Here is a 25,461-nt window from a genome sequence, read left to right on the forward strand (position 1 = left end):
ATTATATTATATTATATTATATTATATTATATTATATTGATGGTGCATTTCAATTTCAAACATATAACTGTTTATTAAACTAAATGATGACAGGTAGGTTAATAGTAGTTAAAATGTTACAACTGTCTTCTATATTCCTTTTATAGTTGTAGAAAATATATACTAATAGAAAAACCCCAAAAATAGAATCTTCATTGGCAAGCCAGCAATTAAGGCAAAGATCATTTTAATGAGGGTGGGCAGCTGCCGTTTCCCACTTTGTTGAGCATTGTAAAGAATTCCCAGCAGACGAGATTTCTTCACTCCGAGATCCGAGAACGCCTTTGAAGTCCCGTTTAAAAATAGAAAAACCAGGGTCGCAAGCAGACGAGTGGAGAGAAAAATGGAAAACGACGAGGGTTCGTGAGTTTTGAGCGGTTCGCGAGTCGTGGAGGTTTCTGACCTCTGCGGTGATCGATGCACGGTTTTATCGTGTCTGTAAGTGTGCTGGAGTGGTAATTGAACTGTTGTCATTTTCTATGAGAAGAAAATACAAGTGCTTTGACCTCTGCTGTGTTAAAAGATTCAAGTCAATTCAGCCCGACTGCGGTTGTCGTGGCAACTTGCATTGTTGATACAGAAGCGCGTATTGATGTGAGGTTTCCTCCTCTTTCCTCTAAAAACGATGCGGTGTTTGGAGCAAGTGTTTTGTTTTCTCGAAAGCTGAATGCATGAAGGCCAACGCTTTTGATTATGGTTTCACAGTACATAATTTACAGTTCCTCTCCACATCTGTTCGAGAGGGTTTTGAAGACACAAACACAAGGAGAGAGAGAGAGAGAGAGAGAGAGAGAGGAAGATTTGTTTAGGTAGAGTTAAACAGGGATAAAAAATGTCTGAAGTTGTCAATTTGTCCTGTTAACTTAGCTGCCGATTTCATTACCTGCTGTATTTGGGCTTCCACACCACTCTCCTCAGTGTCAATGCGATTACCAGCATCCATTTCCAGAAAAAGGACGAATTCCAATGACACACTTTTTTCCCGACACCATGAGTCATGCTCGCCTTACGCTGGCATTTCGGCGAGCGACTTCACACCCTCGCCGGGCTTCGCAGTTGAAACCTAACTGTATAGCGTGACATAATTTCCTGTTGTTTGAACTCTTCCTGCTGGCTTTGTCCCCTGCCCTTGAATATGATAATAGAAGAGCCACTCGGAGAGACCGAGGAGATGTTCACAGCTGACATGGCAGGAACATTAGCATGTGGTGAAGGGCACATTGGAACCAGCTACCGTCGGCATCCGAGACAGGAGTTCATGGAAGCGGGAGAGAGAAAGCAAAATGGCTAGTGACAGAACAAAGTTTATTAGAATGGACAGCAAAGGTGTAACGTCGCCGAGCCGCAGTGCCGCAGACGCTCTCTGTCGGTTTCGAAGACACAACGGGACAAACAGAAAGACAATGATAAATGGGGAGATGGCCGCTGATGTGAAAATACTGCCGAGCTTTGCAAATGGAGCCTGGGAAGGCTGCCGGTAATATGGAGCCGGACAGTTACACTGACCGAGCTATTGTTTTGCAGGACATTTAGTCAATATTTATTTATCTGTAGCTGTGTAGTTAGAAACAACACCTCAGGGTCTACGGACGGTTTAAAGCCTATTCACTCCTAATCATAAAATCATACATGACAAGACTATAAAAAAAGCAATGAATTACTAAAAAAGACAACAGATTACTAAGAGTTTTTTTGTTCCATGTACAAAAATATTGGACTGTGATCCTTTAAAAAAGAAGTGACGGTACCATTGTAAGGTGATGGTATCATATGGTAATATCACAGTACTTTGTTATATACTACGGTAATGAATAATTACCATATTTGTACCATTGTGCATATGCAAATGATTATAATGTTAGAAACGTGCCATTTAATTTTTTTGTATTTTTTTTTTTGTGATAATGAACAAATTTTTTTAATTTGGAAAATGTCATTTTTTATTTTTGTTTTTTTATGTGTGTGTGTATGTTTTTTTTTTTTTTGCTTTTTATTTTGCTTTCTTTGTTGTTGTTTTGTTTTGTTTTTTGTTTCCAAATAAGGATCAGGTGTCAATGAGATTCTTGGTTTGGAAACGATCTTTGATTTGGCAATGATCCTAAGACTCTGGATAAACTAACAACAGGATAAGCTGGAATTTCTCTGTTTGATCTCTATCTATCTATCTATCTGTCTATCTGTCTGTCTGTCTGTCTGTCTGTCTGTCTGTCTATCTTCTTGATGTTATTTGGTATCATATTTGATCCCACTAGGGTCTTTAAAAAATGGTTTCAAATGATTATAGAAATTATAGATCATTAGCATTTCTGTCCACATTCCTCTAGAATTTTTTTGACTATTGTTGCTGAATGTGTAGATAAATGTGACCCTGGACCACAAAACCAGTCTTAAGTCGCTTGGGTATATTTTTAGCAATAGCCAAAAAAAACATTGTATGGGTCAAAATTATCGATTTTTCTTTTATGCCAAAAATCATTAGGATATTAAAGGGATAGTTCACCCAAAAATGAAAATTCTGTCATTATTTACTCACCCTCATGTTGTTCCAAACCTGTAAGACCTTCGTTCATCTTCGGAACACAAATTTAGATATTTTTGAAGGAATCTGACAGCTCTCTGACCCTCCATAGACAGCAAGGATCCTTACACGATCAAGGTCCAGAAACATAGCAAGGAGATCGGTAAAATAATCCATGTGACATCAGGGGTTCAACCATAATTTTACAAAGCTACGAGAATACTTTTTGATCGGTGAAAAAAAAAACGACTTTATTCAACAATTCGTCTCCTCCGCGTCACCCTAGCGTCATTTTGGAGAGTATGCACTGAACGTAAATTGCGTATGCTGTTTTGTGTCAACTGTTTTTACATCGTTTACGCTTTGATTAGAACGAAAACAACGTATCTGCATGGCACAGCTGACACATAACAGCATACGCAATTTACGTTCAGTGGATACTCTCCAAAATGGCGCCAGGGTGACGCGGAGGAGACGAATTGTTGAATAAAGTCGTTTTTCTTTTTCTTTTGCGCACAAAAAGTATTCTCCTAGCTTCGTAAAATGACGGTTGAACCCCTGATGTCACATGGATTATTTTACCGATCTCCTTGCTACGTTTCTGGGCCTTGATCGTGTAAGGACACTTGCTGTCTATGGAGGGTTAGAGAGCTCTCGGATTTCATCAAAAATATCTTAATTTGTGTTCCGAAGATGAACGAAGGTCTTACGGGTTTGGAACAACATGAGGCTGAGTAATTAATGACAAAATTTTCATTTTTGGGTGAGCTATCCCTTTAAGTAAAGATCATGTTCCATGAAGATATTTTGTAAATTTCCTACCATAAATATATCAAAACTTAACTTTTGATTAATAATATGCATTGCTAAGAACTTCATTTGGACAACTTTAAAGGCGATTTTCTCAGTATTTAGATTTTTTTGCACCCTCAGATTCCAGATTTTCAAATAGTTGTATCTCAACCAAATATTGTCCTATCCTAACAAACCATACATCAATGGAAAGCTTATTTATTCGGCAATTTAAAAAAAAAATTGACCCTTTTGACTGGTTTTGTGGTCCAGGGTCACAAATATGTAATATTCAGTTTGATAATATAGTGTATATGTCATTTGTACAGTACAAGCAGGTGGAGCAGTACATGTCGTTCCACAAACTTCCTGCAGACATGCGGCAGAGGATTCATGATTACTATGAGCATCGCTATCAGGGGAAGATGTTCGATGAGGAGAGCATTCTGGGAGAACTGAACGAACCACTCAGAGAGGTTAGTAGTAACATATAAGCCAGTTAGTGTATACTTTCATTGCATATATAGCTTGTATTCTAGTATTGAACGGTTCTATCCACTTATGTTGACGTTCTTCGTTTACAGGAAATCATCAGTTTTAACTGCCGAAAGCTTGTGGCTTCCATGCCGTTGTTCGCCAACGCAGATCCCAACTTTGTGACCTCCATGCTCACCAAGTTACGTTTCGAGGTATTCCAGCCAAGAGATTACATTATCAAAGAGGGGACCGTTGGCAAGAAGATGTATTTCATCCAACACGGTGTACTAACTGTTCTGACAAAGGGCAGCAAAGAGACAAAGATCTCGGATGGGTCTTACTTTGGAGGTAAGAAAACACTGATATTGTTGGATTGGATGGTTTGATGCAACTTTCATTTGATTCTTTTTTTTATTTTTAAAGCAGATTCTTTTAGAAGCTAATGCGGATGAATTGGCATTGAAGTTGCAGCAAATAAGTTTGTGTTTTTATTAGAGAGGTTTTATGTGCTTAATGTTCAGGCTGGTACCACCATGTTCTTCAGTGTTATCGGCTGGTTCTCCCAGGGAACCAAATCAGTGAATGGCCACGCTTTAGGAGCCTGGGGAAATTCCTCACCCAGCATAAGTTAACCATTCATGAAATTAATTTCCCTTTACAAGATTGAGGAAGGAGGGGAAAATAACAGTTTGAGCTGAGCCTTGTCATCAGAGGCTTTCACTGCAGTTTTTCTCATTACCATTGTTCGAATCCACATAGATTTATTCTTTTTTTTTTGTCTTGTACAATTTCTGTTTTTAATTTTGGCATTTATGAAGACATCATTTATATGTAGTCCATTATTAAATGCCTTTTAAATAGCAAAAATACAATTTATTCACATTATAGTTTACCTTGTATGCAAATAGTGAGTCTACCAAACAAATCAACACGCTCTATTTTCTGAAGAAAATGAGGGTGATGCAAATATTTTGAAATAAATTATACACCACCTGGTCTCCGAATGCAAGCTAGCCTCTTTCCTGGCGTTCTGTGCCATTATAAACTCTATTACTGTCTCCTGTGCGGTTCTGGGATCACAACTAAGTAGTTTGTGCTATCAGTGAGCTGCAGATTTAGTCAAGAAAAAAAATTTCATCATATTTTCCAAAAAACCCCTTTCCTTCTGCCCAGGCTTGTTTGAGGTCATTACATGTTCAACAAGCCGCTCATAATCTCTTTTCCCATAAACCCTGTGTGAAAGTGCAGAAAAGAGAGCAGGCTGGATTCTGGCCTAGTACTGAGCTCACCCAGTCCCCATATGTCATCTGTTCTTTCTCTTGTCTATCTGGTTAAGTTGAGAATACAATACTAGTACTACACACTGCAAAGTATACAGTATGCTGTATACTGTCCACTATTTTCCTATTTAAAAAAAAAAATAGAATGTGAAACAGCGCACAAATTGCGCACATTATATTTTATATAATGCCTTTCAAAATCTGAGGTCAGTAGGATTTATTTTTAAAGAAGCAAGGATGCATTAAATTGATCAAAATTTACAGCAAAGACAGTCATTTATGTTTCAAATAAATGCTGTTCTTACTCTTCTTCTGAACTGTGTATTCATCAGAGAATCTTGAAAAAATGTTTTACAGTTTCCACAAAAATATTAAGCAGCAAAATAGTTTTCAGCATTGATAAACTACTACACATCGATAAACTGCTAATCATCATATCAGACTGATTTCCGAAGGAGTATGTGACACTGAAGACTAGAGTAATGATGCTGAAAATTCAGCTTTGCCATCACAGGAATAAAAATACATTTTAAATTATACTTACATTTTTTTATATTAATAATATTTCACGATATTACAGTTTTTGCTGTATTGTTGATCAAGTAAATGCAGTCTTGGTGAGCATAAGAGACTTCTTTCAAAAACATTTAAAAATCTTACCATACCAAAACTTTTGAACGGTAGTGTATACAATTTATTTATTTGCATTTTTAATTCAGTTATTCCAATTACTATGTATACAATTCATTTTAAAGAAATTTGTATGTGTAAAAATGTCGGCAGTCAAATAATCAAATAATCAATTGAGAAGGAAACCACAGCAGATATCTCATGGCACTATATGATTGCTATACTTTTATACACCATGAAATATGAATATGAGATTCATATTTAATGGTATATGAAAGAATAGCAATGGAAAGCCTCATAATAAAGTCAAAAACATTGGTATCACTGTGGAAATGTGTTCAAAACCATGTTGTCTTTGCATTTTTATGCACCATGTCATTGATTCTTTATTTGTATTTCTCCATTTTCCCCGACCCTCACACCACCCTTCTCCCCCCTTTCCACCTCAGGATGTGTGCTAGTGAGTGTGTGTGCTCTGATGGAGTGGCTCTTGGCAGCATGTTCTTTATGACTCTGGCCATGACGACTAGACAGAGAGAAAAAAGAGAATGAGAATAATCTCTACAGCCTCCTCTACCCCTCTGTCTTTCCCAAACAACACCACTTTATCTTTCAGGTTCTTGAAGGTCCAAAAGCACCTTGTTTATCCCCATAGTATTCTTATTTTTCAGTACCCATCATTAATATCAGCTGCACGCATGCAAGCATAAAAAAATATCTTAGTAATTTCAAAAGCGTTATAAGCTGTTATTATTAGAATACAACACTTAAAGACTATCACACTACCAACGTTCTACTGTTTAAGATGGCTATTTCATTGATCGGTTAGGTAGTAAGAACATTTATTTAAAGGGATAGTTCACCCAAAAATGAAAAATTGGGTAATTAGTTGCTCACCCTCATCTCGTTCCAAACCTTCGTTTATCTTCGGAACACAAATTAAGATATTTTTGATGAAATCTGAGATACTTTTTGTGCAAATAGAAAACAAAAATGTCTTCTCTTCCGTGTCAGTTTTTGATGCTCATTCACGAGAGTATCACGACGCACGCGCGTGTTGCTGCTGATGCAGGAGCCGGAGTTCTGACGAAGACTGACATGGAAGAGAATAATGTTGAATAAAGTTGTTATTTTTGTTTTCTTTGCGCACAAAAATTATTCTTGTAGCTTCATAAAATTATGACTGAACCACTTTTGTCACATGGAAAATTTTAACAATGTCCTTACTACCTTTCTGGGCCTTGAACGTGTCAGTTGTGTTGCTGTCTATGCAGGATCAGAAAGCTCCTAAATTTCATCAAAAATATTTTAAGTTGTGTTCTGAAGATGAACGAAGGTCTTACGGGTTTGGAACGACATGAGGGTGAGTAATTAATGACAGAATTTTCATTTTTTGGTGAACTATCCCTTTAAATAAATGTTCTGACTACCTAACCGATCAATGAAATAGTTGTCTTGAGCAGTAAAACTTTGTTTCTGTGACAGTCTGACAGCCTAAATGAACCTGAGCACATGTGTTATCCAATCAGAATCAGTTTCGATCAGAATATATTTTTAATTAGGTTTATTAATAAGTAATTGTCATTGCTTGTTGTAAGACATTACGAGATTTATGTTTAAAACAAGAAAAAAACTGTGATCTAGTTTATGCAATTCAGTGGTGAAGCTTTGTGGGAGTTGTCAAACAATGCGTAGCAGCTTTAACTGTACAATTTCCATAAAGTTGTACAGAGAATCACGCAAATTCACTTCTTTAGCTTTTAAAAATGGTATGAACTAGTCAGTGAACTTTTGGGGAAACAGTAAAACTGTATTTCTTAGGTGCGAAGGCGAGATACTGACTGAGAACACCCAATTACCACATTAGTGTTGACAGTCCCTTGTGTCCTCTCCTCAAACCTCCTGCTTGTCTGTCGCTTAGAAATTTCCTCTGTATTTGAGGATTAGAGCTTTTACTCTGTGATCTGACTGGACAGATGATGGCTGAGTACAACTCGAAGCTGTCAAAATGGTATTTTAAAGACCATTCAAAAAAGCAGCCTCAAAGTATATAAAGTCTGAGTCACTGCATTTACAGCAAGTATATTTAATTCATGGTTCCTACTATTGTGAATTTATGCACATATTAATAGTGCTGGAGTGCTCTAAATTTAGGCTGAAGAAACATTTATGTTTAATGCTCAGTTAGGGGCTGGATACTAGGGTATACCCATTCATACATTCATTTATTTACTCTTCGTTCTATTATTTATATACATAAAAGTACATATATATATATAGTTCAGTCATGAAACTCTAGATGGCGCATTCTGACAGGGTGTTAACGTAACTGATGATATTCAGAGAGTTAAATGACTTGGCACAAGCTGATTGGTTCATGCCGCATATGCAGCCAATGAGCTTACTGCTTTGTATTTATATGGCTGGCTAGCATTCACTTGAGATTCCTGCAGCGCGCTTTCAGAGTTACTCAAAATGTTCCGAGAGTTGTCATGATTGAAATATATATATACTTGTAAAATTGTACATGTTCTTTCCGCATGGTTGCTTTTACAAGAAGAGTAGGATGCATGTTCTTCCCATGTGGCTTTCAATTTGCTCATGTTGCAAAACGTCCACAGAGATCTGTTTGCTGACTCGAGGCAGAAGAACAGCCAGCGTAAGAGCAGACACATACTGTCGTCTGTACTCGCTCTCTGTGGACCATTTCAACGAGGTGTTGGAGGAGTACCCCATGATGCGACGCGCCTTTGAGACCGTAGCCCTCGATCGGCTTGACCGCATAGGTGAGAGCTGTCAGTTCAATAGGCCTATGTTTTTCACAGCTGCTCTGAGATGTCCTTGAAGAGTGGAGAGTTTAATAAGCGGTCGCATCTTGTCCTTTGCTTTTATTGTAATTTTTTCAGTCTGAAATCAACATGAATTGCAGTTTGCAACTTTCATAATTTTTACTTTCATAATGTGATGTTGATAATTGAAACAGTATATTTAATGAGAAAATTGTGTCTATTGACTAACTTTCATCTCACAACTCCTGTGAAAAAATTCAAATTACCCCATGATTTACTCACCCTCTAGCCATCCTAGGTGTATATGACTTTCTTCTTTCAGACAAAGTCGGAGTTATATTAAAAAATGTCCTGGCTCTTCCAAGCTTTATAATTGCAGTGAATGTGGGTCGAGATTTTGAAACTCAAAAAAGTGCATCAATACATCATGAAAAGTGCTCCACACGGCTCTGTGGGGTTAATAAAGGCCTTCTGAATTGTTTTATTAACTGAATTATGCATTTGTGTAAGAAAAATATCCATATTTAAAATTTTTGGGTGGACTATCCCTTTCAGTCAGGGGTGTCCAAACCTGCTCCTGGAGGGCCACTTTCCTGCAGCGTTTAGCTCCAGCACACCCACCTGGAAGTTTCTAACGACCCTAAAGCCACTGATTGGCTCATTCAGGTGTGTTTCATTAGGTTTGGGGCTACAATTTGCTGGAAGGTGGCTTTCCTGGAGCAGGAATGAACACCCCCAGCTGAAGTGGTGTCCATGGAAAAGGAAAGTAGCAGGATGCGCAGATATATAGTTCACAATAAGACAGTAAATTTGGTCAGTTTTGATTTCATGTTGATAATGCATGTAAGGATATTATTTTAATAATTTAAATAATATTTGTTTAATAGCATCATTTAAAATCGAATAAACATGTACATTTTCCCAGCCTTACATGTTGACATGTTTAAAGCTTAAATCAAAATACATTCTTGAGTTTATTATCCATGCATTTCTGTCTTCCTTTTATGTCCTCAGGAAAACGGAACTCTGTACTCCAGCACAAGGTCCAACGGGATCTCAATTCCGGAGTTCTGAACTACCAAGAAAATGAGATCATCCAGCAGATTGTACAGCATGACAGGGACATGGCCCATTGTGCCCACCTCATACAGACACCTCCTCCAGCTCCTCACCCAGCAGCGACTCCATCTTCCCACACCTCCGTCATCTGGGCACCTCTTATTCAGGCTCCTCTACAAGCTGCCGCAGCCACCACTTCAGTCGCCATTGCCCTAACTCGCCACCCCCATTTGCCCCATACCCTCTTCCGACCCCCTGTCCCGCTGCTTGGCTCTCTGAAAGACCAACCAGGGTATGTAAAAAGGTTCCCAACTGCACTTTCGGGTGCTGCTGCATTTGGTGGCTCCTCCTCAACCAGCTCGCAGTTCAGCTCTTGTATGGAGACCCCAATTCTGGACACACTCAGGACCGAGAGATCATCTACCTCCACACCTCCACCACCATCCTCCAGCTCTCTGCCATCCACCATCACAACAACAGTCACCACCACCACCTCCAACATCACAGAGTCTTCCTTCTACCCCCATAGACCCCTTGCTCAATTCCGGAGTTCTGAACTACCAAGAAAATGAGATCATCCAGCAGATTGTACAGCATGACAGGGACATGGCCCATTGTGCCCACCTCATACAGACACCTCCTCCAGCTCCTCACCCAGCAGCGACTCCATCTTCCCACACCTCCGTCATCTGGGCACCTCTTATTCAGGCTCCTCTACAAGCTGCCGCAGCCACCACTTCAGTCGCCATTGCCCTAACTCGCCACCCCCATTTGCCCCATACCCTCTTCCGACCCCCTGTCCCGCTGCTTGGCTCTCTGAAAGACCAACCAGGGTATGTAAAAAGGTTCCCAACTGCACTTTCGGGTGCTGCTGCATTTGGTGGCTCCTCCTCAACCAGCTCGCAGTTCAGCTCTTGTATGGAGACCCCAATTCTGGACACACTCAGGACCGAGAGATCATCTACCTCCACACCTCCACCACCATCCTCCAGCTCTCTGCCATCCACCATCACAACAACAGTCACCACCACCACCTCCAACATCACAGAGTCTTCCTTCTACCCCCATAGACCCCTTGCTTCCCACGGGTCCAAAGACTTCAGTATTGCCCAACTTCATTCCCAACCACAACTTCCTCAGGCGTCTTTCCCTGGCATTGCTGCAACACTTCCTGGGTTCTTCCAACAAGGAGCAATTGGAGGAGAGGCTGTCCAGCTTGCAGTTCCCCCTTCGTCCACCCTTACTCCTTTGATAGCGCATTCAGTAAGTCCAATCCTGACCCAACTGCATTCAGCTCAGCCAACTCCTCAACAAACAAAACCAATTCAAGATTTGAATAAAGTTGTAAGGACAGCCTCTCAGTCTCCTATAACAGAGTCCCCTGTCCGCCCCAGGAGCATTATTGAACAAGTCCTGAGTCCAAAAAGTTTCCCGTCCCAACACGCTCAGATTGGTCTACAGACGGATGTACTTTCCCAGCTTTCCCAAGAACCATCTGCTCTTGCTTCCCTTGCACAATATGGGTCCGGAAATGCGTCCCCATGTAGCACACCTTCAGCCTGGACCCCAACATGTCAGAGTCCTACAGTGGAGAAGATGAGAATGTCCATGCACAGCCACCCTGCTAGCATCTCTGGATCCCAAAGCTCACTCCTAACCCCTCAGACACTCTTCCCACCGCCACCTCAACCAAGAGAAAGGGGCGGATCTCTAGTTGACCTACCTACCCAAGACTTAAGCACCATTTCCATGTCTCTCCCCAGCCCAGGACTACCTGAAAAGTCCAAGCCGGCTGGAAGAGGACCTCAACCACCGGACTTATCCCATCACAGAGGATCTGCTTCAGGTTACTCGCCGCTCCCGTCACCCCCTCCCCTTATGAAACCATTTAGCTCAATACCTGGTCACGTTGTCCTATCAAGACAAACTTCCAAGTTGTCCATAACTCAGACTGGGTCATCAGGTGGGTCACCAGCCCATGGATCTAGTGACAGGTCCACCCCTGGGACTCCAAGCTTGCACCCCAAACTCCCATCGAACTTGTGAGAATGGATTGCACCCTCCTACGATGAGTGAGCAATGTTTTTTAATACGTCAAAGACACTGACATTTCTCACCAGAGAAGGAGGGTGTATGTTCATTGACTCAGATTTCTATCGGTCCAGTGACTTCCCTATTTGTAATGCCAAAAGAAGGAATGGACTAACAAAACTGACCGAAGAATGAAGGTGTGACTTAAATTTGTCTTCCAAGTTCTGTCAGTAATTTTTGCAATATTATTGTCTGATGATAAGACTGTATAGGGATATGCAAATTATGACTTCCAAAAAACAAACAAAAAAGTTACTTGAAAGTAATAATTCTAAAGGACGTACGTATGTTTGTGATTGTGTGTGTGCGCGAGCGATTGCTATTGTCATTATAATAGTGTGCTCTTTTTAAAGGAGGGAATTATGCTGGGTCAGGGAAGCAAAGCTACATTCGTCGCACTTCGTCAGTCGGGCATCATCTGTCACTATGAAAGAACACGCCGTACAGGTCTCTCTGGGCAGGTGGCACAGATATATACACACAGGTGCACAGAAACGTTCACACATACACAAACAAACCTAGCCCTCAACATCCCAATTATCTAGACCTAGTATGATCTTTCCGCTAGACCTTGACCCCATACATACCTCCTTGCTGACGAAGAAGTACTGCTCAGTATCTATGGCCTTTCCTTTTTGTAACAATACTGCCTTAGTGTCTGGACACCAGGGAACGACACCCTCACTTCCACAACAGAACCGAGAATATTAAGAATGTTTTGCAATCATTTTGTATGTGCTTTGTATGTGAACTTGTGCAGTACTTAAGCAATAAAACTGTATGCTTGGTTTTTGTACATGCACGGAGGTTGAACTCTAAATTGCAGCTTTCTTCCTGTCAAACAAAAGATACTGGGTGATTGTGACAATGGCAATGACACTAATAATATGACGCTGTTATAAAAAAGCCCACTGCAGTTACCAAAGCTTATGAGTTAAGAACTGTAATTACAAAGTCACGTTTGAATTTGGGTTTGTATGTTTCATTTCTGTTTTGCATCTGTTCAAATGCACATTTTATATAATGCAGTAAGCCTATACCCCACAATTTGCATGAAGTTATATATGCTTTCTGGTTGTGCAATACATGTTTTGGTTAGTATGTATTGTATTTCATATCTGTGAAATTAAACATTTTTAACCATTTAAAATGTATTTCAGCAGAGGTAGAGCAGACTAAAATAAAAACAACTCTGCTAACACAATAGTTAGCCTAGCACCTGCTATGATATGCCATATGTGGCTGGTGGTAAAAGGAGGAATAGTATTTTTCTAAGTGTCCTTCCTTTTGAGCAAAGCTTACACAGATGGATCATGAAAATTCCCTGCTTTGTCCCAGGTTATTATATATTGTATCATTTATATGATTTTATACTATATGTCTATGTATATATCTATTTATTGTGTATGTGTGTGTTTTGTTAATCTATATATTCATAATTTAAACTATATACTGTCATCATCAGTCTGCAGATACTGTCATTATGCATCACTCGGTCCTTCCACTCAATTCTCTTCCATTCTTGCAATATGCATTTGATTATCATATCATTATTTTCATTTTCAGACCCTGATTTTTTCCAAGTTAACATCATTCCCTGCATTGAAGTCGGATAAAATTGCAAGGCAAAATGCAAATGAGAGTGTTATACGTGATGTTGAATATTAATGAGTTAAATATCAAAGCGTCAAAGAGCTTTTTGTTAGTATTACAGAGCACACATTACACTGTAATATTTCTCTTTTTCAGGTCTGAGTGTGTGTGTACAGTAGGTGTGTTTTACTGTGCATTTATGTTGTAGCATTTTATAATATTCTGTGCATTTATTATTTATCATAACCAAAGTGAGGTATCATTAATGATTGTTATACAGTAGCATTTTTAAAAATACAGCATAATTCAACATAATTACCGAGAAGTATTGGTGGCCTATGTGTTCATAAAGGATGCTCATTCCTTTTTGGTGTTCGAGAATTGTAATAATCCAAAACAGAATTTATGGTCACTGTATGGCAAAATGGTTAAGACATATGGCATATCCACGATGGACAAGTTGCGTCATTATGCATCAGTCTACAGTGCACTTTCAGTTCATCAAAAAAAGAAATTCCTTCCTAACCAGCGTCCTCCTGGAATATGTCCCCTTTAGAACTCATAGACATATTAGTGCAATATTTTCACATTGAATATGAACAACTGCCGTCAGTTATTATTTATTTATTTTTTTGAGTTGGAAGATGACCAGACTTGCCATATTTGGTCAGTGTTTCACTGCATCATGATTATGATGATGATAATTATGGTAACAATATATAATATGACATGCTTCAGATTCAAAATATTACAGAATATAATGTTCATCATGAATACTGAATAATCATGTATGTACGAATATTCATGAGTATAGCTATATGATATTTCATTTGAACTATGTTAATCGATAAATAATTGTAAAAAATTAAATTTTATTGTTTTTCTTTGTTAAGTGTGCATGTCATTTATTTCTCTCTGACCAGGAAGCATACCCATATTTTATTAGATTTCTATTAGTGTTGTTAGGCTACCACATTATTTTATTTTATTTTTTACTAATATTAAATACAACAAACACTACCCAAAAATGAAAATGGGCTAAAAATTACCTCACCCATAAGCCATCCAATAAGATGGAGATTTGGAGAAATTTACATCACTTGCTCATCAATAGATCCTCTGCAGTGAATGGGTGCCGTCAGAATTAGAGTCCAAACAGCTGATAAAAACATTACAGTATATCACAATTGATCTACGATTACAGTCCAATTAACATCTTGTGTTTGTAAAAAAAAAATCCATCATTAAGGCATTTTAACTCTTAAGAGCTGCTTTGGACTGTTTTTGCTTGTAAATGGTGGTTGATTTCGGCATATTTCTCTCCTGATTCAGACAAGACAACTTTTTCCACTGGAGAATATTACGGATAGAGGATATATTTGAATTTGATAATGCCTTTTTAGAGATTAAGCATTTCACTCACTTCACAAGACATTAACTGATGAACTGGAGTTTTGTGGATTACTTGTGGATTATTGTGATGTACAGGTGCATCTCAATAAATTAGAATGTCGTGGAAAAGTTCATTTATTTCCTGCTTGGACCGCACCCATTCACTCCATTGGTGAGCAAGTCATGTAATGCTAAATTTCTCCAAATCTGTCCCTACGAAGACACTAACTAATCTACATCAAGGATGGCCTGAGGGTGAGTAAATTTTCAGCAAATTTTCATTTTGGATGAACTGTTGCTTTAAGAGCACTCGTGGACATATTTGTTATTGTATTATATAATTTACTAACATTAGGCTGTAATAAACATATTGGTTTGCAGCACAAATAGTTTTCTGTTAAGTATTCTTCCACTTGTTTACCTACAGTGGCTAATAAATCGGAAGTCTCGCACACTCGCAGGAAATTGCTTAGGCTACTTCTGCACTGAAAAATAAGGTGAATATTGATATATTTTAATTATATTTTATTACAATTAATATGAATAAATTAAACGTAATTATTGAATTATCGATTGACAGCCCTAATTTGCATTTCTAGCATTCATACATCATCTCGAGCACATGGCTTCTGTAACACTGCCACAGATGGAGAGAATCACAAGGTCGTGTCCTTGAAAATCCAATGCACTCAGTTCTCCCAGCTATTGAGCCTTGATTCCAGCGCTTCTGACACTTGATGTAGCTTCAATGGGGAACTGAGATAGCATCGTTCACTTCCCTGAGACAGTAGTGGATCACTGTCCTGCTCTCCATCCCCCACTAAACTGCAATGTCTAACCCCTATCAGTATCATCGCGAAACAGAGCATCTAATCTGTATGTTTCGCTCAGATCTAGCGCTCACCAGAGAAGTATTCTCCTCCCTGTGGTGGAACCAAGCAGAGATTTCTTGTGAAGGACTGTTGACCGAATACACACCAAAGGCTGAAATTATGTTTATGGCAGCTATTATACTTTGTCTCCGCACTGGAGCTGATGCTTCGTAAGAATTCCACTCATAGCGGCTTGATGTCAGCGAGCACTGCTGGCGAATCAAAGCCTGGTTAAGCCTCACCCTATTTGCATACAAATTGGCCAGCTGATCCCTGTCACTCTGACAATGCAGCCAAGGTACACCCAGACTGCAAGCCCTGCTAATTACAGCGTGGTTCCGTAATATTAATGCCAAATGGATCCCTAGACTGGAATGAACCCCGATGATCTGAAGTTTCCCCTTATTGTCGGCCCTTGTGAAACTTTGAAAAGTTACCCAGTATGTTATGAATTTTAATTGCGCATCAGGACTTGCTGACTCACCCTGCATCCCAGCGGCTCCTGCACGTATGAGACGTTTTTACTTAGGTCCGTGCTGGGGTTTTTTTCTTCTTCTTCTTTCATTTTCTCTCAGTACCCTCCTCCCGGAGGAATAGTCAGGGTATTTTGTGTCTTTTCGCTATCCAAATGAATTAAATAAATAAAATGAATAAATTATGGACGTTTGCTTTTTGGTTTTTAATAACGTGCAATGCTGTGCCTTGGATGTCCTATTACACACTGACCCCTAGTGGTCTGTTTAAAGCCTCAACTTATTATTAAATTATCTTCCTTAAACTCTCAAGGGGTAATTTTGAATATTACAGCTAATTGACTACAGACCTTGAAGGCAAATCAGAGCTTTCTAATCCAAGCTATTACATGTGCATAATGCTAAGCACGTAGCATACATTCAATATAATTTTTCTGAAATTATTCGATATTCCTTAGCATCAGGAGTTATTTAGAAGTTTAAACAGAGCAATGACATTGGACTGACCTAATTATCGAGATTCTGTATTTTCAATATAGTCCACGGGGTGGCGTTATTGTGGCATTTGCCCTTGACAATATATGAAAACAAACGGTGAACAAAACGATATGCATCTTAATCGTTTTCAACAAGAAAAACAACAAAGAATAAAACATACAGGGAAAAATAATGTAATTCCACAATATCTCATGATACAAAAAGGTCACTGTAAACACATACAGTACAGTGCTGATGAAAATAATTTTCCAGTGGGATGAAAAGAGATTGATGGGAGTTTAAGCATGTGAGCAGACACCACAAGTCTATTTTTGGGACTTGAATCTCTTCATTGGAGGCTGAACAGCTGACAAAATGTTTGCATGTGAAAACATACTGGGGGTTGGGGGTGCGGGATACAGTTCATGAGGTTGAGCTCAAGGCACCACAACAATGCGCATGGTGTTGGTGTAGCCAGATCCTGGACGCCAGCCTGTGACAACGATGATAACGTCACCAGACTTGAAGTACTTCCGGGCTTTGCCTGAAAATCAAAATGGAGGATGTAAATAAGAACTCAAGTACAAGGGTAAATGGCTTTAGTGCCTGATATATGCTTATCAAACAGTCTTGATCACATCTAAACCCATGTTTTACATTAAAAGCAGGGTAGGTGATTTGGTTCAAAAACATTTTTTGTTATGCTGGTTGAAAGTCTCTTCACATCCTGATAGCAATCACTAAATTAAGTGGTCTAAATGTATTTATATGTATTTATATTGTTTGTGGAAGGCGTAGGACCATAAAATGTTTGTCCAATCATAGCCCTTGGTACGAGGTGTGGCTTTGGAGAGTGATTTGCAGGGAGTGTGAGAACATATGCTTTCAAAGCTAGCTTGCTATTGCTAGCCTCTCCGAAATCGCCTACCCTACCTTTAACTTGACGTTAAATTGCAGTTTGGGACTTTTAGTAAATACGTTAGCTTTTAGCTTTAGCTTTAAAGGTCCTTGCACACGTATGTGTTTTTTCGCATTCGTCATCCTAAAAATTTGTTATACACAGAAACTGAGTCCGATGCGTATTAATCCATTGTGAAAAAAATCGCAAAACAGTACTAAATGGCGTCTTCAAGCAGTGAGGATGATTTTGTTGTCCTCTCACTTTTTAAAAAGAGAAAAAGAAAGGTAATACTGGGTCCCATCCAATCCTGAGAACCCGGTCCAAATTTTTTTATGACGGACGAAAGTTTCGGAGGCAGTGTGTAAACATGATTGACACAACGTGAGGTCGTATTTATTTTTCAACATGCAAAAATTTCGGATGAAAATTACGGACTCAGTGTGCACCCATGAGGAACGACATGAGGGTGAGTTTTTGGGTGAACTATCCCTTTAAGGCTGTTCACACCAAGAATGATAACTAAACAGATAACAATAACGATAACTATATTAGCGCACGCTGCAGTTATGTTGTAAAGTTAGTGGATTATGATTGGCTGTCAAAGTTTTATCACCTGGAAAAAATAATTCTGAAAGGGATTCCAATGATATCATCCCTCTGTGTCATTATCATTATAGTTGTGTTGTGGACTTCACTATTGTATAGAATCAGAATTATTCTTAAAACTTCATAGTTATAGTTGTGGTTGTAGTCATCATTCTTGGAGTGAATAATCCTTTAAGGCCCATTTACACCAAAAATTATAACTATAAAGACAACTGTATTAGCGTCCAAACCAACTTTCTGTTTATAAGTGTGTGCAACTACTGATATGTAAACTACAGATTATTGGCTAACTATTTAAAAAAAAAAATTTACCAAGTAAAGTGCTCAAATGGTTTTCTGTAGCTGCCACCAGCATCCTTTTAAAAGGGAACCTGCTCTGTAAATGACTTTAACTAAATCAATGTGCGTCTGTTCGTGTCAGGCCAAATGAAGTGCTAGATTTCTCTGGATGTCTCATTACCGATCTCCAGGGCGAAGCTGACACGTAGATCCACATCCTCAGCCCACACATCATTAGCAGGTTTGGTGTAGAGGATGGGGATGACGCCGCGATACAGGTGCAGCTGCCGGGCTGTCTGGCCGTTACGGGTCACAGCCATGATTGAAGCACGTGGCCTGTATCTGGACAGCAGCTGGGCAGACCTGAGGAGACAAAGACAGGGTGACAAAAAATATTAAGAATTATTATAGGTCGACACAAAATATTAAAACTTTATTATACAAATAATAATAATGATAAGTTACTTGATTCTTAATAATAATATTAATATTAATAATTATAATGAGTCAAGGATAAGATGAGCACTAATGTTACCTAGGATTGTCATTGTTAATAGAACATGACTGTGTTTCATTGTTTCCATGAAGCATGTATTTTAATAGTTTAATATGTAACACAATATATATTTATAAATATATATATATATATATATTTAAAGCAACCACAATAATAATAATTGTAATAATTTGTATTATTGTTAGGAAATATTAGGTAATAATAAGAATTATTATTATTAATAACAACATTTTAATTAATGTTATAATCATATTTCCATTGCTAGTAAAACATGACTGTTTTCACAAAGCATGTAAAAAACACACACACACACACACACATATATATATATATATATATATATAGCTAGTAGAACATGACTGTTGACTGTGTTTTATTGTTTTCATGAAGCATGTATTTTAATAGTTTAATATGTAACACATGATAAAATATATATTTAAAAACAACCACAATAATAACTGTTAATTACAATAATGTTATAAAATATTACTAGGTAATAATAATAATCTGATGAATGTTATATTAATATTTTCATTGCTAATATGAATGACTTCATTACTAAAATGACTGTATTTTATTGTTTTCATGTAGCATGTAAATATATATATTTTAAATATTATAAATATACATGTATTTTAAAAGTTGCTAATTTAATTTAAAATGTAATTAAAAATAATATCAATAATAATTTATTTTATTTACATAGCTATAACATTACAGAGCATAATAGCATAATTTTGAAAATGGACAAAATAAAGAAAGAAAAAAAATACATATAGAAATACAGTATGTTCCAACTTTTTAAAAACTTTGTTCATCCTGAAGAGATTTATTTTACAATAATAATTAGCGGACTGTACATTATCCCCATTTAATTTGGCTTCCTACCAAATAAATAAACGTAAAAAGTTGGAATTGGAGTTGGAATTACTTTAGTAAGTGACTGAGGTTCGTAAGAGGCATAAAAACATAGTTATGCATCAAAACGGTCAATTATATAATTTAGCTGCCATTATACAAAATACTTAATAATATAATGATGCAACTGACCAATCAGAATCAAGTATTCCAGACATACATGCAATAAATAGATATAAATAAAGGGAAAAAATGTATATTTATATAATAAATATATATAATTTATAATATATAATTATAATAATATATATTTATAACATATAATTTTTGAAAATGTTGTTCTCCTGAAGAGTTTTATTTTGCAATAATGTTTGGCTGACTGTGCATTATCCCCCTTAATTTGGCTTCCTACCAAACAAATAAACTTAAAGAGTTGGAATTGGAGTTGGAATTACTTTAGTAAGTGACTGAGGTTTGTAAGAGGCATAAAACTAGCATAAGTATACAAAAACATCAATTATATAATTTAGCTGCCATTATACAAAATACTTGACAATATAATGACGCAACTGACCAATCAGAATTAAATATTCCAGACATACATGCAATAAATAGATAAAAAGCAAATGCTGGGTATGAAATTGTATCTGCTCTGGTTGGAGTCAGCCGGAAAAACGTACTCCTGCATACAAGCCCCAGTGAGGGTGCACTTTTGCCTCTCTGCAACCTACTGTGGGACAAGTGAATAAGGAGTTTAAATTAGCCTATGAAATGTCAAGGTTCAGGCCTGCAAAGGTCAGACTGTCTCGCTCGGCGCAATGAGATGCATTTCGATCAGCCACAGGGCAAAACGGATAATATATGAGAGTGAACAAGAGACCGCTAGTAAACTAACTCTACACAAATTATACAATTAAGTGTTAAATATATTCTAAACTGGCATAAGAAGATGTGCGTCTTACAATGCATGCATATGTTTTACAATCTCATGTGCACGACACTGAGTAGAGGTCACTGTACCTAATATTAGAACCGTGTGTGTGTGTGTGTGTGTGTGTGTGTGTAAATGCCACTGTAAGCCTTTAGGGTTATTGAGAGCTTCTCTGACCTGCCAGTCTTGGTGAGTACAATGATGGCACTGGCACAACACTTGAAGGAAGCTTCCACTGCACCAATGGCCACGGACTCAGTGGGGTCACGAGTCAGATGGGTGGTACGGCGAAGCTCTTCAAATAACTGCCTGTGGAACATAGCGGCCTCGGCTTCACGGGCGATCTGATGCAACGTGAAGAAATGACACATATGAGGAGACAAGAACCTTATTATTGTATTTCCATTGTATATATCACAGTATTACCATCTGATACCATCACTGGTGTCCTGGTACCAGCAGAGCACTTATTTTGATGGAGCTCTATTCAGTTTGACAATGATAAAAAAACCTTTGCTGATAAATTAGAGAAGAAACCTTTAGTAGTGAGAGAAGTAGTGCTGCATTTCCTCAAAAGCATGAGAGAAATCGTCGCAACACCAGCCCAACAGGTAATCTTAATTACAAATGGCACAGAAACAAGCACGTCAAAGCACAGAACTTGCAAGGCTAACATACCCTTGTAAAAAAAAAAAATTGAACTTAAAGGAATCGTTCACCTAAAAATGAAAATTGTTTGAAAATGTACTCACCCTCAGGCCATCTAAGATGTAGATGAGTTCTAGTTCTTCATTGGAACCGTTTTGGAGAAAATTAGCATCACTTGCTCACCAATGGATCATCGGCAGTGAATGGGTGCCGTCAGAATGAGAGTCCAAACAGCTGATAAAAACATCACAATAATCCACAAGTAATCCACACGACTCCAGTCCAATCAATTAAAGTTTTGTAAAGTTAAAAGCTGCATGTTTGTTAAAAAAAAAAAAAACATCATTAAGGCATTTTAATTTAAGCCATTGTTTCTGGCAAAAATACTAGTCCATATTTCATAATCACGCTTCCTCCAGTGAAAATGTCCATCCCCTGTCATCCTCTCGCATCAAAGTTAACAGATATATTCACTTAGAACTGTTTTGGACTATTTTCACTTGCAAACAATGCTTGATCTGTGCATGTTTCTCTCCTGATTCAGATGAGATGACTTTTCACTGGAAAAAGCAATATTATGGATAGAGGACTCTTTTAACCAAAAGCAACGGTTTGAAATTTAAAAAAGCATCAATGATGGATTTGGACAACTTTTCAGTTCACAAGACTTTAATTGACTGGAGTCTTATGGATTACTTGTGGATTATTGTGATGTTTTTATCAGCTGTTTGGACTCTCATTCTGATGGCACCCATTCACTGCAGAGGATCCATTGGTGAGCAAGTGATGTAATGCTAAATTTCCCCAAATCTGTATATTATTAATTATTAAGTATATTTAAGTGTATTATTTCCATAATAAATGTATGCTAAAGTATAACTCTTTTTCACAAGGGTTACAGTTAAAGGGATAGTTCACCCAAAAATGAACATTCTGTCATTAATTACTCACCCTCATGTCGTTCCAAACCCGTAAGACCTCCGTTCATCTTCGGAACACAAATTAAGATATTTTTGATGGAATATGAGAGCTCTATGACCTTACAAGCAAGGAGATCGGTAAAATAATCCATGTGACATCAGGGGTTCAACCGTCATTTTACGAAGCTACGAGAATACTTTTTGTACGCAAAAGAAAAAAAAAACGACTTTATTCAACAATTAGTCTCCTCCGCGTCACCCTGGTGCCATTGTGTCAGCTGCGTCACGCTGATACGCTGTTTATGTCGTTTGCACTTTGATCTGAACTAATTGTTGAATAAAGTCTGTTTTTTTTTTCGCGCACAAAAAGTATTCTCGTAGCTTCGTAAAATTTCTTGATCATGCTCTCCAGCATCTGTCAGTCAAAGAGACAGTCAGATTGTGCTGGCTGAACTGAGCCGGCTCACTCGCTTCTGCATGATGTCTGTCCTAACCTGTGTGGCGCAGATGATTGGTTTGCCAATCCTGTTGCAGCGACCAATCATCATCTTCTGAGCCAGGAACACCTTCTCAGTTGGGATCTCAATACCCAGATCTCCACGGGCGACCATGATACCATCGCTAGTCTCCAAGATCTCATCATACCTACACAAATAAAGAAATGCAAATAAAGAAATAATCAGAGCAACAAACTCAATCTACAAAACACAACACATATTTACAGTAAGGAATGCCCACTTTGAAATAAATTCCAATTTATATACTGTATACATACAATATATTGTTGCATTATATATTATACATACACATATATATGTACACACACACACACAGACACACATTTTTCATGTTTTTTTTAAAGATGTCTCTTATGCTATTCAAGGCTGTATTTATTTGATCAAAAATACAGTAAAAACTGTAATATTGTGAAATATTTGCATATAACTGTTCTATTTGAATACATTTTAAAATATAATTTCAACAGCCATTACTCCATTCTTCAGTGTCACATGATCCTTTTGAAATTTGGTACTCAAGAAACATTTATTATTATCATCAGTTAAGTTGAAAACAGTTATGTTTCAACTTAATATTTTTGTGGAAACTGTGATTTATTTTCTTTCAGGATTCTTTGATGAATAGAAAGTTCAGAAGAACAGCATTTATTTTACATAGAAATCTTTTGTAACATTATAAATGTCTTTATTGTCACTTTTGAATGACAATTGAATGCATTCTTGCTGAAAAAAAAATCTTACTGACCCCAAACTTTTGAAAGGATATTTCTACATTAAAAATTAATACATGTACACAGTACAGATACAGCTACAGCATTAGCATTTAGATAGTGTTTAGTTTTGCTAGATTTGCTTTTGGAGTTAAGAGGTTTAGGGTGAGATTACATGAATGTACTGCTTAGCAAGCTAAACTTACTGTGTATTATTAACATTAGCATTAGTACACTTATCAGGCACCAGTGAGGTAAAGCCAGAAGGTGGCGCTCTTGATGGTACAGTACCTGGTGCTGCATGCGCACAGACTCTAGAGGGTATTCACCCTTTGCGGTCTCTCCGCTCAGCATGATACAGTCGGCACCGTCGAGCACGGCATTGGCCACGTCGCTGCTCTCGGCACGGGTGGGGCGGGGCTTCTTGATCATGCTTTTCAGCATCATGTTTTTTTTAAAGATGTCTCTTATGCTATTCAAGGCTGTATTTATTTGATCAAAAATACAGTAAAAACTGTAATATTGTGAAATATTTGCATATAACTGTTCTATTTGAATACATTTTAAAATATAATTTCAACAGCCATTACTCCATTCTTCAGTGTCACATGATCCTTTTGAAATTTGGTACTCAAGAAACATTTATTATTATCATCAGTTAAGTTGAAAACAGTTATGTTTCAACTTAATATTTTTGTGGAAACTGTGATTTATTTTCTTTCAGGATTCTTTGATGAATAGAAAGTTCAGAAGAACAGCATTTATTTTACATAGAAATCTTTTGTAACATTATAAATGTCTTTATTGTCACTTTTGAATGACAATTGAATGCATTCTTGCTGAAAAAAAAATCTTACTGACCCCAAACTTTTGAAAGGATATTTCTACATTAAAAATTAATGAAAAAATATTTTCAATGTATATATTACAATATTTTAATTTGTTTTTTTAATATATAATAAAAATATTATGAAATGTAATAATTATTATATAATCAGTTTATTTATATTAACAAATATTTACAATTTATTTAATATGTATTTCTATTATCACTCACTTGCGCACACCCTCATGGTTCTCCAGTTTGCTGATGATCTTGATGTCTTTGCCTTTCTCTCCAAGCACCTTCCTGACAGCATGCACGTCAGCAGCTTTGCGGATAAAGGAGGCAAAAACCATGTCGACACCCTGCTCCACACCAAACTGAAGGTCCTGAATGTCCTTCTCAGACACTGCAGGCAGGTCAACTTTGGCCCCAGGCAGGTTCACGCCTTTCTTGCTGCCCAACATGCCTCCGTTCTCAATCTCGCAGTTCAGGAAATCAGAACCTGGAACATTAAACAATGTTAAAACAACACAGTCCTGCTGTGACGTTCCAAAGGCTTGAAAATACTATGTGGTCATGATAGGTGAGATTCATTGAACTTGAACTTGGACCTCACCAATTTCCTTAACTTTGAGTGAAATAAGACCGTCGTCTACGTAAATATGGCTGCCCTGCTGCACCACCTTTGTAATGTTCTTAATGTTCTTCCACAGAATCTTGTCATCACAGTTGTCCTTGAAGCTGTCATCCAGAGTGAGCTTGATTATCTTGATTATGACAAGCTTGACCTCCTCAGTGCCACTCTGAAGAAACCACATACATACGTGAGGTCTGAGTTTAAAAAATTGAGAAGAACATCAGAAAACAAGACGCTATACTTACGCCCTTAATAAGTCCAGTCCTGATCTCAGGGCCTTTGGTATCCAGAGCAATGGCCACTGGTCGGTACTCAATGCTACCAGCTCCAAAACTCTCAATGGCTTCACGAACATTCTTGATGGTGTCAGCATGGTACTGCATTAAAAAAGTTATTTACAGTAAAAATGAGTGTCAAATGTTTTAAATATTAACTGTAAGTGAGCATAAGATGACAGAAAATGTAATCTAAAAGTACAAACAGGGAAAATAAGCATGAACAAGAAATATTTAAACAGTGGCCAATACTGATAAGTTAAATTAGCGCGTTAACGCAGGCGATTAATTTTTCCAGTTTAATGGCGTTAAAAATATTTAATGCAGTTAACGCTCCCCAATCACAACTGCTG

At 37.7% G+C, this 25,461-nt stretch overlaps 1 protein-coding gene and 1 pseudogene across 1 annotated transcript in view; one reads left to right on the forward strand and one right to left on the reverse strand.

The window, feature by feature from the left end:
- The window catches only part of LOC107753613 (potassium/sodium hyperpolarization-activated cyclic nucleotide-gated channel 3-like), a 27,677-nt gene extending 15,814 nt beyond the window's left edge, over positions 1 to 11,863 (forward strand). The window contains exons 5-9 of the mRNA XM_016569817.1: positions 3,679 to 3,825; positions 3,934 to 4,174; positions 8,358 to 8,522; positions 9,540 to 9,888; positions 10,430 to 11,863. Coding sequence (XP_016425303.1) covers positions 3,679 to 3,825; positions 3,934 to 4,174; positions 8,358 to 8,522; positions 9,540 to 9,888; positions 10,430 to 11,630 — 2,103 coding nt within the window. The 3' untranslated portion in view covers positions 11,631 to 11,863. The remainder of the gene's footprint in view (positions 1 to 3,678; positions 3,826 to 3,933; positions 4,175 to 8,357; positions 8,523 to 9,539; positions 9,889 to 10,429) is intronic.
- A 4,737-nt stretch (positions 11,864 to 16,600) lies between these two features.
- LOC107753614 (pyruvate kinase PKM-like) overlaps positions 16,601 to 25,461 on the reverse strand; it is a 22,603-nt pseudogene continuing 13,742 nt past the window's right edge.

The sequence above is a fragment of the Sinocyclocheilus rhinocerous genome, unplaced genomic scaffold (assembly GCF_001515625.1).
Source record: "Sinocyclocheilus rhinocerous isolate Xijiao unplaced genomic scaffold, SAMN03320098_v1.1 scaffold200, whole genome shotgun sequence".
NCBI lineage: Eukaryota > Metazoa > Chordata > Actinopteri > Cypriniformes > Cyprinidae > Sinocyclocheilus > Sinocyclocheilus rhinocerous.